The sequence below is a fragment of the Pangasianodon hypophthalmus genome, chromosome 9 (genome assembly GCF_027358585.1).
Source record: "Pangasianodon hypophthalmus isolate fPanHyp1 chromosome 9, fPanHyp1.pri, whole genome shotgun sequence".
NCBI classification, from domain to species: domain Eukaryota; kingdom Metazoa; phylum Chordata; class Actinopteri; order Siluriformes; family Pangasiidae; genus Pangasianodon; species Pangasianodon hypophthalmus.
This window is the reverse complement of record NC_069718.1, coordinates 759,517-777,016: the sequence shown is the minus strand read 5'-3', so window position 1 is coordinate 777,016 and position 17,500 is coordinate 759,517. Positions and strand designations below refer to the sequence as shown.

Below are 17,500 nucleotides of genomic sequence, written 5' to 3'. Positions count from 1 at the left end.
CTACACTCACTTCCTGTCTCAGAAGTGCGCAACGAGCGAGGGCAAAGGGGACATGGTGTCTCTTTTGCCTTCTCATTGCTCGTCTTACAGAGTGTATCTGTTTGTGAGGGAGTGTGTGCGCTTTGTTATTCCAGATGAACTCTGGGGTTCCCAGCACAACATGCTGCAGTTCCTGTCCAGAGTGAAGCACTTCCTGCGACTGGGGAAGTTTGAAAAACTCTCATTGGCTCAGGTGATGTGGAAGATCAGAGTGAGTGACTGCCGTTGGCTGGGGCATAAAAAAAGTGAGTCCTACATGGTGTACTCTAGTTTGAAACGTGTTCTAAAGAGTTTGAGGCCAAGTGTGATACATCAGAGTAGGCAGCGATAAGATTCCTCTATGCAATTTTTATATAACAATAACTGCATAATTTTTAGAATAGTTAGAAGAATATATTCTATAGAAGAATAACTATTCTTATTCGTCAGTATTTTAACCTTAAGTAAATATTGGCGTCGCCTCATTCAGGATTTAACTGTCAGCAATTTATGGAACATTTCTTTGATGGAGAGTTACTTGTACTTCAAATTTGTCCAAAATGAAGATCCACTGAAGCTGTTCTTACAAACATCAGGAGGCTATAAATGGAGTGTGTGTTGAATATGTCGCCATATCAGACAACCGATCGGGTCTTCTGTCTCTCTCGTCTGTTCCTTAGGTAACTGCCCAAGTGAGCATCGCTACAGAGAGTGGATTTTTGGGCAGTTTTTACTCTGGATGCTTAAGGACTTTGTGATAGGCCTTGTCAAATCTTTATTTTACGTCACAGAGAGCGTCAGCCATAAACATGCGCTGAGATTCTACAGACGACACATCTGGACCAGACTACAGGACCAGGCCTTCAGGTATCAATAATCGGGAAATTTTACCTGATAATTATACCTGATAATTATTGAATTTTATCGGTAATTTTCAAATATCAATACTGGCTGCTGCAGCGATCCTTAAATCTATATCATAGGCCTGCACGAATACTATTAAAACCACAGAGATTGTCATATCAGGAAGAACCATTAGATGGAGCTGTACTACATGTCAGAGGAGTGATGGAGAGCAATTATATCTAAAGCAAATGACCCATTTAAATGTAATTTTAAATCATTGATGTATCAAAGACACTTCAATCCTTACTAACTACAGAACTTGGAATTCAAGATAGGACCTTCGGGTAATGGCCCCTAACTGCAGGACCTGGCCTACAGGTAACAGTGCCAAATTACAGGACCTTTAGTTAATGAATCCAAGCTACAGCTAACAACTCTTAACTGCAGCAACTGACATGCAAGTAATGACTCCTATCAACAGAACCTGGCCTTCAGGTAACAACCCATAACTACAGAACTACAGCAATGACTTTTGTAGGGCTTAGACTTCAACTAATGGCTCCTGAAAACAGGACCTGGCTTACAGGTAACAACTGCTAAATATAGAACTCGACCTTCGTGTAATGACTACAAACTATTGAACCTGACCTTCAGGTAACCACTCCGAACTACAGGACCATATGGTGACTCCTACTGCTACAGCAACAGACACATAGGTAACCCCTAACTACTGATCTTGCTCTTCAGATAATAAGTTCAAACTACAGAAATGGGGTATTCAGGCAACAACTCCCAACCACAACACCTGGCCTACAGGTTTTAACCCCCAACCACAACACCTGACGTACAGGTTTTAACCCCCAACTACTGCAGGACCTGGCCTACAGGTTTTAACCCCCAACTACTGCAGGACCTGGCCTACAGGTTTTAACTTCCCAACTGCAATACCTGACCTACAGGTTTTAACCCTCAACTACAGGACCTGACCTACAGGTTTTAACCCCCCAACTGCAATACCTGACCTACAGGTTTTAACCCTCAACTACAGGACCTGACCTACAGGTTTTAACCCTCAACTACAGGACCTGAGCTACAGGTTTTAACCCTCAACTACAGGACCTGGCCTACAGGTTTTAACCCCCAACTACAGGACCTGGCCTACAGGTTTTAACCCCCAACTACAGGACCTGGTCTACAGGTTTTAACCCCCAACTACAGGACCTGAGCTACAGGTTTTAACCCTCAACTACAGGACCTGGCCTACAGGTTTTAACCCCCAACTACAGGACCTGGCCTACAGGTTTTAACCCCCAACTACAGGACCTGGCCTACAGGTTTTAACCCCCAACTACAGGACCTGGCCTACAGGTTTTAACCCCCAACTACAGGACCTGGTCTACAGGTTTTAACCCCCAACTACAGGACCTGAGCTACAGGTTTTAACCCCCAACTACAGGACCTGAGCTACAGGTTTTAACCCCCAACTACAGGACCTGACCTACAGGTTTTAACCCCCAACTACAGGACCTGAGCTACAGGTTTTAACCCCCAACTACAGGACCTGACCTACAGGTTTTAACCCCCAACTACAGGACCTGGCCTACAGGTTTTAACCCCCAACTACAGGACCTGGTCTACAGGTTTTAACCCCCAACTACAGGACCTGACCTACAGGTTTTAACCCCCAACTACAGGACCTGAGCTACAGGTTTTATCCCCCAACTACAGGACCTGGCCTACAGGTTTTAACTCCCAACTACTACAGGACCTGGTCTACAGGTTTTAACCCTTAACTACAGGACCTGGCCTACAGGTTTTAACCCCCAACTACAGGACCTGGCCTACAGGTTTTAACCCCCAACTACTACAGGACCTGGCCTACAAGTGTTAACCCCCACCTACAGGACCTGAGCTACAGGTTTTAACCCCCAACTACAGGACCTGAGCTACAGGTTTTAACCCCCAACTACAGGACCTGACCTACAGGTTTTAACCCCCAACTACAGGACCTGAGCTACAGGTTTTAACCCCCAACTACAGGACCTGAGCTACAGGTTTTATCCCCCAACTACAGGACCTGGCCTACAGGTTTTAACCCCCAACTACTACAGGACCTGGTCTACAGGTTTTAACCCTTAACTACAGGACCTGGCCTACAGGTTTTAACCCCCAACTACAGGACCTGGCCTACAGGTTTTAACCCCCAACTACTACAGGACCTGGCCTACAAGTGTTAACCCCCACCTACAGGACCTGACCTACAGGTTTTAACCCCCAACTACAGGACCTGACCTTTAAGTTCGAGCATTCAGGTAATGAGGTTAGCACTACTTCATCTATATCACTTGACTATAGCAGTTGTACTTTGGTGTGCTTGGCCTGGCATGCTGGTAATGACTCCTTACTATAAGACCTGGCCTGGCAGCAAGTACTAAATACAGGACCTTGTGTTTTGGAACATTGCATTCAGTAGTTTTTCCTTTCATATTCATACCTAGGTAGCCTGCTCTGGAATGGAACATGGGGGTGTGACAGAATTCTGAAGTACCCATGTTAAGAATATTTTGAATGCTAAATATCATGATATTTCTGCAAACAGTTATCAGCATATGCCTAGTTCGGATGTTGCGTATAATGGAAGTGTTCTACGGCAGGTTTTGTGTAATGAGGCTGAAGCGTTTTTGTGTATTGTGGGTAATTTTTAGGGAGCATCTCTCTAAAGGCCAATGGGAGGAGCTGAGTTCTGCAGAGGTGGCATCACTACCGAAGAACACTGTAACATCTCGCATTAGATTTATCCCAAAAACCAATGGTATGCGGCCAATTACACGCTTGATCAGCACGGGAGCAGCTATGCAGGTGTGTAACGATAATGTGTGTGTGGGTTAGTATGCTACTTACACCAGCTGAGCAGTATGCTTGTGCAGTTCCAGAGTTCTGTACGAGATCTTCAGAACGTATTGAGTGTGTGTGTGCGAGAGCAGCCAGCTCTGCTAGGCTCGACTGTCTGGGGACGACAGGACATTCACAGAGGGCTGAGATCCATCACTCACACACACACTCCGCTGTACTTTGTTAAGGTACAAGATCCCTCTCATGCACACACAGACTAGACTAGCAAGCTACCTAGCCAGCATTAGCAAGTGACCTAACACGTATAAAGCTTAATATTTTCTCATTTTCTTTTGCATGTTTACATTTTTAGCATTTACTCTTTAGTATTCTCCCATCTGTTGCATTTTCAACCTCTTTAGAATAATCTTCTGGTCATTATCATCCCTCTCTCTGTTTCTGCAGGTGGACATCAGTGGGGCGTATGATAGTCTTCCCCACTCTAAGCTTTTAGAGGTAGTGCAAGATGTTCTCAAGCCAATGGAGGAGAACTGCTTCTCTCTGAGACACTATGCTAAAGTGTATACCGACTCAGAACAGGAGATCAGGAAACACTTCTGCACCAGGGTACACAGAAAGTCGTCCTATTCAATTCCACAATTATCCCATTGTTGTGTTGTCTGGTACATGATCCTGGTATAATATCTTCCTGATAAAGGCTGAACCGTTTGAATCGTTGAACATGAAGGGTTTTGTAATGGAGGAGCAGAACAACAGAAAGCTCCATGACGCCATTCTAGTGGAGAAGGTATGTGACCAAACAGAACAACTTTGTTGTTCTTGAGTGGGTGTTTGTCTGTTTGAAGATCATATACTGTATAACACACAGAGTCAAATGCTGAATTTAGGAATATTAAAGAAAAGTAGCGCTGCTACATTTTGGATTGACCCATTTGTTGATAGAGGAACCAGGAATGGGCTGATGAGGAACAGAACCAGCACCTGACTGGCCTTCTTGCAGAGAAATGGTCTGCCTGCTTGATACAGTAAGGCTCGCATCATGTGCTGAGAATCATTGCTGATCAACCAACACTACAGTTTTTTTGTTTTAAGGTTAATTGGGTGGTAAATTGGGTTGACATCAGAGAGTGGTCTAGACTTGCGGTTGTTTTCACTGACCTTCGCTATGTTTGCTGGAGTGTGAAAGCTGTATTTGAGCTTGGGAGCGGTCCGGAGAACCGATCCCTGGTCTTTCTAAGCAAGGTCTGGGACTTGTTTCTTCTGAACCCTGGTGTGGTCTGCATTGTGTAAAACATGGAAGCTATCTGCTCGCACTCTAGAGGGACGGGGGAAGAAAGGAATGCTTACATGCACGAATCCTCTGCTGATTCTTCCAGTTTTCCTTCGTAGAGCAACGATTTTGTAGCAGTTAATAATAATGACAGGAGAGAGTGGTATGAAGAGATCTCCATCTAGTTGCAATTCCCTCCATGTTTTTACTTTTCTTCTACTGCAAGTGAGGACCTTGTCAGTCTGGTGGTCTAGCACAATGCCTGCTACACATGTGGCTCGATCGAATGAAATCGGGGAAGATTCAGGTCAAAAGATGACACTGGTGAGAGGGACAATAGACATTTAATATGAAATGAATTAGCATAAACGGCTAAAATTTTATCATTTATATTTATCACTTCCAGCTCTCGGTGGAAGTTAAGGGCGCAGACGTGTTTCAGTTCTTCAAGCAGATGCTGAGCAGCTACATCATCCAATACGACAAGAAGTACGTTTCCATCCCAGGCGGTTCTCTTTGATAGAATGGTTCTTATAAATCCTGGGCTCTGTCCCAATAACTAGAATTCAAGTCTTCATGCAGTGTTACTCTTACCCATAATGCATTGCAACACAGCCTAGAATTCATTCTAACTAGCACTGGTCATCAAGATCAAGGCTCATAGACCATGCAGAAATGTGTTGGGCTTTTACGGTGAGTGTGTCTGTGTGTGTGTGTGTTTTGTAGACTGTTCCGGCAGGTGTGTGGTGTTCCTCAGGGTTCTGCTGTCTCCACCATGCTGTGTAATTTGTGTTATGGCCACATGGAGAACTGTGTGCTGAAGAACATCACAGAGAAAGGAGGGTGAGAGTCGACTCGTCACACTACGCTGAAATAGTTATATTGTTGTGTCAGACAATGACGTCACTGTAAAGTATGTGCGTGTGTGTTTGTGTGTGTTTGTGTGTGTGTGTTTGTGTGTGTGTGTGTGTGTGCGTGCGTGCGTGTGTGTGTGTAGGTATCTGATGCGGTTGGTGGATGATTTTCTGCTGATCACTCCAAGACTGAGTAAAGCAATGGACTTCCTCAAGTATGACTGTGTTACTCAATCTAATACAATCTAACTCAATAAAATACATTGTCTGTCTGTCTGTCTGTCTGTCGGTCGCTCCATCTGTCTGTCTCTCCGTCTGTCTGTCTGTCTCTCTGTCTGTCTGTCTGTCTCTCTGTCTGTCGCTCCATCTGTCTGTCTCTCCGTCTGTCTGTCTGTCTCTCTATCTCTCTGTTTCTGTCTGTCTTTCTCTCCATCTGTCTGTCTGTCTGTCTCTGTTTCTGTCTGTCTTTCTCTCCATCTGTCTGTCTGTCTGTCTGTCTCTCTGTTTCTGTCTGTCTGTCTTTCTCTCCATCTGTCTGTCTGTCTGTCTCTGTTTCTGTCTGTCTGGCTTTCTCTCCATCTGTCTGTCTGTCTCTGTTTCTGTCTGTCTTTTTCTCTCTGTTTGTGTCTGTCTTAGGACAATAAAAATATCCTGTCTGTGTGTCTTGCTATATGTCTCTCTGTCTGTCTGTCTGTCTGTCAGGACGTTAATGGCAGGCGTCCCTGATTACGGCTGTGTGATTAACCCTCTGTCTGTCTGTCTCTCTGTCTGTCTCTCTGTCTGTCTCTCTGTCTGTCTGTCTGTCTGTCAGGACGTTAATGGCGGGCGTCCCTGATTACGGCTGTGTGATTAACCCTCTGTCTGTCTCTCTGTCTGTCTCTCTGTCTGTCTGTCTGTCTGTCAGGACGTTAATGGCGGGCGTCCCTGATTACGGCTGTGTGATTAACCCTCTGTCTGTCTCTCTGTCTGTCTGTCTGCCTGTCTGTCTGTCTGTCAGGACGTTAATGGCGGGCGTCCCTGATTACGGCTGTGTGATTAACCCTCAGAAGGTGGCGGTGAATTTCCCGGTGAGTGATGACCTGGAGTGTGTGGCGATGACAGAATTCCCAGCGCACTGCCTGTTCCCGTGGTGTGGCCTGCTGATCGACACTCGCTCCCTCCACGTCTACAACGACTACTCCGGGTACAAACACCATCTCTCCATCTCTCCATCTCTCCATCAGTCCATCTCCATCCATATTTACGTTTTAAACCCAACTTTAAACTGTTCCTCCACGCCCATTCAGGTACGCTGGCCAATCGCTGCGCTACAGCCTGACGTTAGGCTCCACCCATTCACCTGCCGTGTTCATGAGGAAGAAGCTGCTGATGATCCTAAGGCTGAAATGTGACAGCATTCTTCTGGATGTTCGTGTGAGTCAGACACACACACACACTGACCTCTTTATAATATAAAATAAACATTTAGTGATGTAATATTATAGATTTTATTCATTCTCTTACAGTTAAACTCCATTGAAGCGGTGTACAAAAACATCTACAAGCTTCTCCTGCTGCAGGCCATGAGGTAACACACCTCTCCACCCATCTCCATCCATCTCTGCTCTGTGTATCTCTTCCCCATGTAGCGCTATACATCAGCATCAATCACTGTGTGTGTGTGTGTGTGTGTGTGTGTGTGTGTGTGTGTGTGTTAAGGTTTCATGTGTGTGTGAAGAGTTTGCCGTTAGGGCAGGGTGTGTGGACGAACCCGAGTTTTTTCCTGAAGATGATCTGGAGTATGGTGAAGATTACCACCAAGAGCATCACACACAGCAACTCAGGCAAGACACACACACACACACCACACACACACACACACACACACACACACACACACACTAATACATGGGTCTTCATTTATCACCCATATAAAAGTAAACAAACCCCCGATGCCAAGTTTCATGGAAGGAGTTAATAATTATCGTAAATAATTCGTATTAATGATGAGATATTTTCCAATACCGGTACCGAGCCCTTGAGTATCAGCCGAACCCGAAACCCGTCCCATGTTACTTTCTTTAAAAATGACCAAGCTTTAAAATGTTTTCTTTAACTGAAACACGTCACAGTTAAACTCTTTCACAAACAAATCACTTACATTGTAAATATATTACAAATAATATCAAAAGAAAAAAACAGTCAAGTCTCTTTATATGTAAACATTTCCAGTTCCAAGAATAAATTTCTTTTCCAAATCTTTGACGTTTTTTTTTTTTATTTACTTTTTTTTTTTTTATGGGATCTCTGATATCTGAGCCCCGTTGTTTGCTGGTGTCAGTCCGATACAGGTACTGGATATTGGACTGGTGCAATCTTTTCATAAAATTCCTAATTCCTTATTTTAACTTTGAAATTAGTCACTGCAGCTGAAGCAGGAAATCATTAGGAATAATAATCAACAACTAATCAACAGATTGTTCAATCATGAAACAAATTTTGTTGTAGTCGTTCTCCAGAATGTATATATTTAATGATAAACACCTGATGCTCGAGTCTCAGCCTTGTTCCACTGCTGCTGTAATCATGAAGACTGTTGTGTCCTCATCGAGGTCTACGTCCACCAGGGGGCAGTGTAAGAACGCAGCACGGTAATTCTGTGGTCGTTATCATGGGTCTCTAAAGTTCTCTTTCTTTATAAGAAATTAAAAACACGCAGTATTAAACGCACACAGTATTAAACACACGCAGTATTAAAGACAAGCAGTATTAAAGACACGCAGTTTTAAACACACGCGGTTTTAAACGCACGCGGTATTAAACACGCAGTATTAAACACACGCAGTATTAAAGACACACAGTATTAAACACACGCAGTATTAAACGCACACAGTATTAAACACACGCAGTATTAAAGACACGCGGTATTAAAGACACGCGGTATTAAAGACACGCAGTATTAAACGCACGCAGTATTAAACGCACGCAGTATTAAACACACACAGTATTAAACACACGCAGTATTAAAGACACGCGGTATTAAAGACACGCGGTATTAAAGACACGCAGTATTAAACGCACGCAGTATTAAACGCACACAGTATTAAACACACACGGTATTAAACACACGCGGTATTAAAGACACGCGGTATTAAAGACACGCGGTATTAAAGACACGCAGTATTAAACGCACGCAGTATTAAACGCACGCAGTATTAAACGCACACAGTATTAAACGCACACAGTATTAAACACACGCAGTATTAAACACACGCAGTATTAAAGACACGCAGTATTAAAGACACGCGACGCGGTATTAAAGACACGCAGTTTTAAACACACGCAGTATTAAACACACAGTATTAAACGCACGCGGTATTAAAGACACGCGGTATTAAACACACGCAGTATTAAACACGCAGTATTAAACACACGCAGTATTAAACACACAGTATTAAAGACACGCAGTATTAAAGACACGCGGTATTAAAGACACGCGGTATTAAAGACACGCAGTATTAAAGACACGCAGTATTAAACACACAGTATTAAACGCACACAGTATTAAACACACGCAGTATTAAACACGCAGTATTAAACACACGCAGTATTAAACACACAGTATTAAAGACACGCGGTATTAAAGACACGCGGTATTAAAGACACGCGGTATTAAACACACGCAGTATTAAACACACAGTATTAAACGCACGCAGTATTAAAGACACGCGGTATTAAACACACGCAGTATTAAACACGCAGTATTAAACGCACACAGTATTAAACACACGCAGTATTAAAGACACGCAGTATTAAAGACACGCGGTTTTAAACACACGCGGTTTTAAACGCACGCGGTATTAAACGCACGCGGTATTAAAGACACGCAGTGTTAAAGACACGCAGTTTTAAACACACGCGGTTTTAAACGCACGCGGTATTAAACGCACGCGGTATTAAACACACGCAGAATTAAACACACGCAGTATTAAACGCACGCGGTATTAAAGACACGCGGTATTAAACACACGCGGTATTAAAGACACGCAGAATTAAACACACGCAGTATTAAAGACACGCAGTATTAAAGACACGCAGAATTAAACACACGCAGTATTAAAGACACACAGTATTAAAGACACGCAGTATTAAACACGCAGTATTAAAGTATTAAATACTGCAGTATTAAACGCACGCAGTATTAAACGCACGCAGTATTAAAGACACGCAGTATTAAACGCACGCAGTATTAAACGCACGCAGTATTAAACACACAGTATTAAACACACGCAGTATTAAACACACAGTATTAAACGCACGCAGTATTAAACGCACGCAGTATTAAACACACAGTATTAAACACATGCGGTATTAAAGACACGCGGTATTAAACGCACGCGGTATTAAACGCACGCAGTATTAAAGACACGCAGTATTAAACGCACGCAGTATTAAACACACGCGGTATTAAAGACACGCAGTATTAAAGACACGCAGTATTAAAGACACGCAGTATTAAAGACACACAGTATTAAACGCACGCAGTATTAAAGACACGCGGTATTAAAGACACACAGTATTAAACACACAGTATTAAACGCACGCAGTATTAAACGCACGCAGTATTAAACACACACAGTATTAAACACACAGTATTAAAGACACGCGGTATTAAAGACACGCGGTATTAAACACACGCAGAATTAAAGACACGCAGTATTAAACACACGCAGCATTAAACACACGCAGTATTAAACACACACAGTATTAAACGCACGCAGTATTAAACGCACGCAGTATTAAACACACACAGTATTAAACACACAGTATTAAAGACACGCGGTATTAAAGACACGCGGTATTAAACACACGCAGAATTAAACACACGCAGTATTAAACACACGCAGTATTAAACGCACGCAGTATTAAAGACACGCGGTATTAAACACACGCGGTATTAAAGACACGCAGAATTAAACACACGCAGTATTAAAGACACGCAGTATTAAAGACACGCAGAATTAAACACACGCAGTATTAAAGACACGCAGTATTAAAGACACGCAGTATTAAACACACGCAGTATTAAAGACACGCAGTATTAAAGACACGCAGAATTAAACACACGCAGTATTAAAGACACGCAGTATTAAAGACACGCGGTATTAAAGACACGCAGTATTAAACACGCAGTATTAAAGTATTAAATACTGCAGTATTAAACGCACGCAGTATTAAACGCACGCAGTATTAAAGACACGCAGTATTAAACGCACGCAGTATTAAACGCACACAGTATTAAAGACACGCAGTATTAAAGACACGCAGTATTAAACACACGCAGTATTAAAGACACGCAGTATTAAAGACACGCAGAATTAAACACACGCAGTATTAAAGACACGCAGTATTAAAGACACGCAGTATTAAACACACGCAGTATTAAAGACACGCAGTATTAAAGACACGCAGAATTAAACACACGCAGTATTAAAGACACGCAGTATTAAAGACACGCGGTATTAAAGACACGCAGTATTAAACACGCAGTATTAAAGTATTAAATACTGCAGTATTAAACGCACGCAGTATTAAACGCACGCAGTATTAAAGACACACAGTATTAAACGCACGCAGTATTAAACACACACAGTATTAAACACACAGTATTAAAGACACGCGGTATTAAAGACACGCGGTATTAAACACACGCAGAATTAAAGACACGCAGTATTAAACACACGCAGCATTAAACACACGCAGTATTAAACACACACAGTATTAAACGCACGCAGTATTAAACGCACGCAGTATTAAACACACACAGTATTAAACACACAGTATTAAAGACACGCGGTATTAAAGACACGCGGTATTAAACACACGCAGAATTAAACACACGCAGTATTAAACACACGCAGTATTAAACGCACGCAGTATTAAAGACACGCGGTATTAAACACACGCGGTATTAAAGACACGCAGAATTAAACACACGCAGTATTAAAGACACGCAGTATTAAAGACACGCAGAATTAAACACACGCAGTATTAAAGACACGCAGTATTAAAGACACGCAGTATTAAACACACGCAGTATTAAAGACACGCAGTATTAAAGACACGCAGAATTAAACACACGCAGTATTAAAGACACGCAGTATTAAAGACACGCGGTATTAAAGACACGCAGTATTAAACACGCAGTATTAAAGTATTAAATACTGCAGTATTAAACGCACGCAGTATTAAACGCACGCAGTATTAAAGACACGCAGTATTAAACGCACGCAGTATTAAACGCACGCAGTATTAAACACACGCAGTATTAAACACACAGTATTAAACGCACGCAGTATTAAACGCACGCAGTATTAAACACACAGTATTAAACACATGCGGTATTAAAGACACGCAGTATTAAACGCACGCAGTATTAAAGACACGCAGTATTAAACGCACGCAGTATTAAACACACAGTATTAAACGCACGCAGTATTAAACGCACGCAGTATTAAACACACAGTATTAAAGACACGCGGTATTAAAGACACGCAGTATTAAACGCACGCAGTATTAAACGCACGCAGTATTAAACACACGCAGTATTAAACGCACGCAGTATTAAAGACACGCGGTATTAAACACACGCGGTATTAAAGACACGCGGTATTAAACGCACGCGGTATTAAAGACACGCGGTATTAAACGCACGCAGTATTAAAGACACGCAGTATTAAAGACACGCAGTATTAAAGACACGCAGTATTAAACACGCAGTATTAAAGACACGCAGTATTAAACACGCAGTATTAAAGTATTAAATACTGCAGTATTAAACGCACGCAGTATTAAACGCACGCAGTATTAAAGACACGCAGTATTAAAGACACGCGGTATTAAAGACACGCAGTATTAAAGACACGCGGTATTAAAGACACGCAGTATTAAACGCACGCAGTATTAAAGACACGCAGTATTAAACACACGCAGTATTAAACACACAGTATTAAACGCACGCAGTATTAAACGCACGCAGTATTAAACACACAGTATTAAAGACACGCGGTATTAAAGACACGCAGTATTAAACGCACGCAGTATTAAAGACACGCAGTATTAAAGACACGCAGTATTAAACGCACGCAGTATTAAAGACACGCAGTATTAAAGACACGCAGTATTAAAGACACGCAGTATTAAACACGCAGTATTAAAGACACGCAGTATTAAACACGCAGTATTAAAGTATTAAATACTGCAGTATTAAACGCACGCAGTATTAAACACACGCAGTATTAAAGACACGCGGTATTAAACACACGCGGTATTAAAGACACGCAGTATTAAACGCACGCAATATTAAACACACGCAGTATTAAACACACGCAGTATTAAAGACACGCAGTATTAAACACACGCAGTATTAAAGACACGCAGTATTAAACACACGCGGTATTAAACACACGCGGTATTAAAGACACGCGGTATTAAACACACGCAGTATTAAAGACACGCAGTATTAAAGACACGCAGTATTAAAGACACGCGGTATTAAACACACGCGGTATTAAAGACACGCAGTATTAAACGCACGCAATATTAAACACACGCAGTATTAAACACACGCAGTATTAAAGACACGCAGTATTAAACACACGCAGTATTAAAGACACGCAGTATTAAACACGCGGTATTAAACACACGCGGTATTAAACACACGCAGTATTAAAGACACACAGTATTAAACACGCAGTATTAAAGTATTAAATACTGCAGTATTAAACGCACGCAGTATTAAACGCACGCAGTATTAAAGACACGCAGTATTAAACGCACGCAGTATTAAACGCACGCAGTATTAAAGACACGCGGTTTTAAACACACAGTATTAAACACACGCAGTATTAAACACACAGTATTAAACGCACGCAGTATTAAACGCACGCAGTATTAAACACACAGTATTAAACACATGCGGTATTAAAGACACGCGGTATTAAACGCACGCAGTATTAAAGACACGCAGTATTAAAGACACGCGGTATTAAAGACACGCGGTATTAAAGACACGCAGTATTAAAGACACGCAGTATTAAAGACACGCGGTATTAAAGACACGCAGTATTAAACGCACGCAGTATTAAAGACACGCAGTATTAAACGCACGCAGTATTAAACACACAGTATTAAACGCACGCAGTATTAAACGCACGCAGTATTAAACGCACGCAGTATTAAACACACAGTATTAAAGACACGCGGTATTAAAGACACGCAGTATTAAAGACACGCGGTATTAAAGACACGCAGTATTAAAGACACGCAGTATTAAACGCACGCAGTATTAAAGACACGCAGTATTAAACACGCAGTATTAAAGACACGCAGTATTAAAGACACGCAGTATTAAAGACACGCGGTATTAAACGCACGCAGTATTAAACACACGCGGTATTAAACACACGCGGTATTAAACACACGCAGTATTAAAGACACGCAGTATTAAAGGCACACAGTATTAAAGACACGCAGTATTAAAGACACGCAGTATTAAAGACACGCAGTATTAAAGGCACGCAGTATTAAAGACACGCAGTATTAAAGACACACAGTATTAAAGACACACAGTATTAAACGCACGCAGTATTAAAGACACGCAGTATTAAACACACACAGTATTAAACACACACAGTATTAAACACGCAGTATTAAAGACACGCAGTATTAAAGACACGCAGTATTAAACACAAGCGGTATTAAAGACACACAGTATTAAACACACGCGGTATTAAAGACACACAGTATTAAACACACACAGTATTAAAGACACGCAGTATTAAACACACACAGTATTAAAGACACGCAGTATTAAAGACACACAGTATTAAACACACGCAGTATTAAAGACACGCAGTATTAAAGACACGCAGTATTAAACACACGCGGTATTAAAGACACACAGTATTAAACACACGCGGTATTAAAGACACACAGTATTAAACACACACAGTATTAAAGACACGCAGTATTAAACACACACAGTATTAAACACACGCAGTATTAAAGACACGCAGTATTAAACACACACAGTATTAAAGACACGCAGTATTAAACACACACAGTATTAAAGACACGCAGTATTAAACACACACAGTATTAAAGACACGCAGTATTAAACACACACAGTATTAAAGACACGCAGTATTAAAGACACACAGTATTAAACACACACAGTATTAAAGACACGCAGTATTAAACACACACAGTATTAAAGACACGCAGTATTAAACACACACAGTATTAAAGACACGCAGTATTAAAGACACACAGTATTAAACACAACACAGTATTAAACACACACAGTATTAAAGACACGCAGTATTAAAGACACGCAGTATTAAACACACACAGTATTAAAGACACACAGTATTAAACACACGCGGTATTAAAGACACGCAGTATTAAAGACACGCAGTATTAAACACATGCAGTATTAAAGACACGCAGTATTAAACACACGCAGTATTAAACACACGCAGTATTAAACACACGCAGTATTAAAGACACGCAGTATTAAAGACACGCAGTATTAAAGACACGCAGTATTAAACGCACACAGTATTAAACGCACGCAGTATTAAACGCACGCAGTATTAAAGGCACACAGTATTAAAGACACGCAGTATTAAAGACACGCAGTATTAAAGACACGCAGTATTAAAGACACGCAGTATTAAACACACACAGTATTAAAGACACACAGTATTAAAGACACACAGTATTAAAGACACGCAGTATTAAAGACACGCGGTATTAAAGACACGCGGTATTAAAGACACACGCAGTATTAAAGACACACAGTATTAAAGACACGCAGTATTAAACACACACAGTATTAAAGACACACAGTATTAAAGACACGCAGTATTAAAGACACGCAGTATTAAACACACGCAGTATTAAAGACACGCGGTATTAAAGACACGCGGTATTAAACACACGCGGTATTAAAGACACACAGTATTAAACACACACAGTATTAAAGACACGCAGTATTAAAGACACGCAGTATTAAAGACACGCAGTATTAAAGACACGCGGTATTAAACACACGCGGTATTAAAGACACACAGTATTAAACACACACAGTATTAAAGACACGCAGTATTAAAGACACGCAGTATTAAACACACACAGTATTAAAGACACACAGTATTAAAGACACGCAGTATTAAAGACACACAGTATTAAACACACGCGGTATTAAAGACACGCAGTATTAAAGACACGCAGTATTAAAGACACACAGTATTAAACACACGCGGTATTAAAGACACGCAGTATTAAAGACACGCAGTATTAAACACACACAGTATTAAAGACACACAGTATTAAAGACACGCAGTATTAAAGACACGCAGTATTAAACACACGCGGTATTAAAGACACGCAGTATTAAAGACACACAGTATTAAAGACACGCAGTATTAAACACACACAGTATTAAAGACACACAGTATTAAACACACGCGGTATTAAAGACACGCAGTATTAAAGACACGCAGTATTAAACACACACAGTATTAAAGACACGCAGTATTAAACACACGCAGTATTAAACACACGCAGTATTAAACACACGCAGTATTAAAGACACGCAGTATTAAAGACACGCGGTATTAAAGACACGCAGTATTAAACGCACGCAGTATTAAACGCACGCGGTATTAAAGACACGCGGTATTAAACGCACGCGGTATTAAACACACGCGGTATTAAACACACGCGGTATTAAACACACGCGGTATTAAAGACACGCAGTATTAAAGGCACGCAGTATTAAAGACACGCAGTATTAAAGACACGCAGTATTAAAGACACGCAGTATTAAAGACACACAGTATTAAAGACACACAGTATTAAAGACACACAGTATTAAAGACACGCAGTATTAAAGACACGCAGTATTAAAGACACACAGTATTAAAGACACGCAGTATTAAAGACACGCAGTATTAAAGACACGCAGTATTAAAGACACGCGGTATTAAACACACGCGGTATTAAAGACACACAGTATTAAAGACACACAGTATTAAAGACACGCAGTATTAAACACACACAGTATTAAAGACACACAGTATTAAAGACACGCAGTATTAAAGACACACAGTATTAAACACACGCAGTATTAAAGACACGCGGTATTAAAGACACGCGGTATTAAAGACACACGGTATTAAACACACACAGTATTAAAGACACACAGTATTAAACACACGCAGTATTAAAGACACGCAGTATTAAAGACACGCGGTATTAAACACACGCGGTATTAAAGACACACAGTATTAAACACACACAGTATTAAAGACACGCAGTATTAAAGACACGCAGTATTAAACACACACAGTATTAAAGACACGCAGTATTAAAGACACGCAGTATTAAAGACACACAGTATTAAAGACACGCGGTATTAAAGACACGCAGTATTAAAGACACGCAGTATTAAAGACACACAGTATTAAACACACGCGGTATTAAAGACACGCAGTATTAAAGACACGCAGTATTAAACACACACAGTATTAAAGACACACAGTATTAAAGACACGCAGTATTAAAGACACGCGGTATTAAAGACACGCGGTATTAAAGACACGCAGTATTAAAG

The 17,500-nt window shown here is 41.1% G+C and overlaps 1 protein-coding gene across 1 annotated transcript in view; it reads left to right on the top strand.

Moving 5' to 3' along the window:
* The window catches only part of tert (telomerase reverse transcriptase), a 36,017-nt gene that overhangs the window by 14,144 nt on the left and 4,373 nt on the right, over window positions 1–17,500 (top strand). Inside the window, exons 2-14 of the mRNA XM_034302331.2 lie at window positions 1–284; window positions 699–885; window positions 3,570–3,723; window positions 3,792–3,944; window positions 4,162–4,323; window positions 4,415–4,504; window positions 5,394–5,476; window positions 5,714–5,830; window positions 5,985–6,056; window positions 6,839–7,024; window positions 7,128–7,254; window positions 7,347–7,408; window positions 7,540–7,664. The exon at window positions 1–284 is cut by the window's left edge and continues 962 nt beyond it. Of these exons, the coding sequence (XP_034158222.2) occupies window positions 1–284; window positions 699–885; window positions 3,570–3,723; window positions 3,792–3,944; window positions 4,162–4,323; window positions 4,415–4,504; window positions 5,394–5,476; window positions 5,714–5,830; window positions 5,985–6,056; window positions 6,839–7,024; window positions 7,128–7,254; window positions 7,347–7,408; window positions 7,540–7,664 (1,802 nt within the window). The remainder of the gene's footprint in view (window positions 285–698; window positions 886–3,569; window positions 3,724–3,791; window positions 3,945–4,161; window positions 4,324–4,414; window positions 4,505–5,393; window positions 5,477–5,713; window positions 5,831–5,984; window positions 6,057–6,838; window positions 7,025–7,127; window positions 7,255–7,346; window positions 7,409–7,539; window positions 7,665–17,500) is intronic.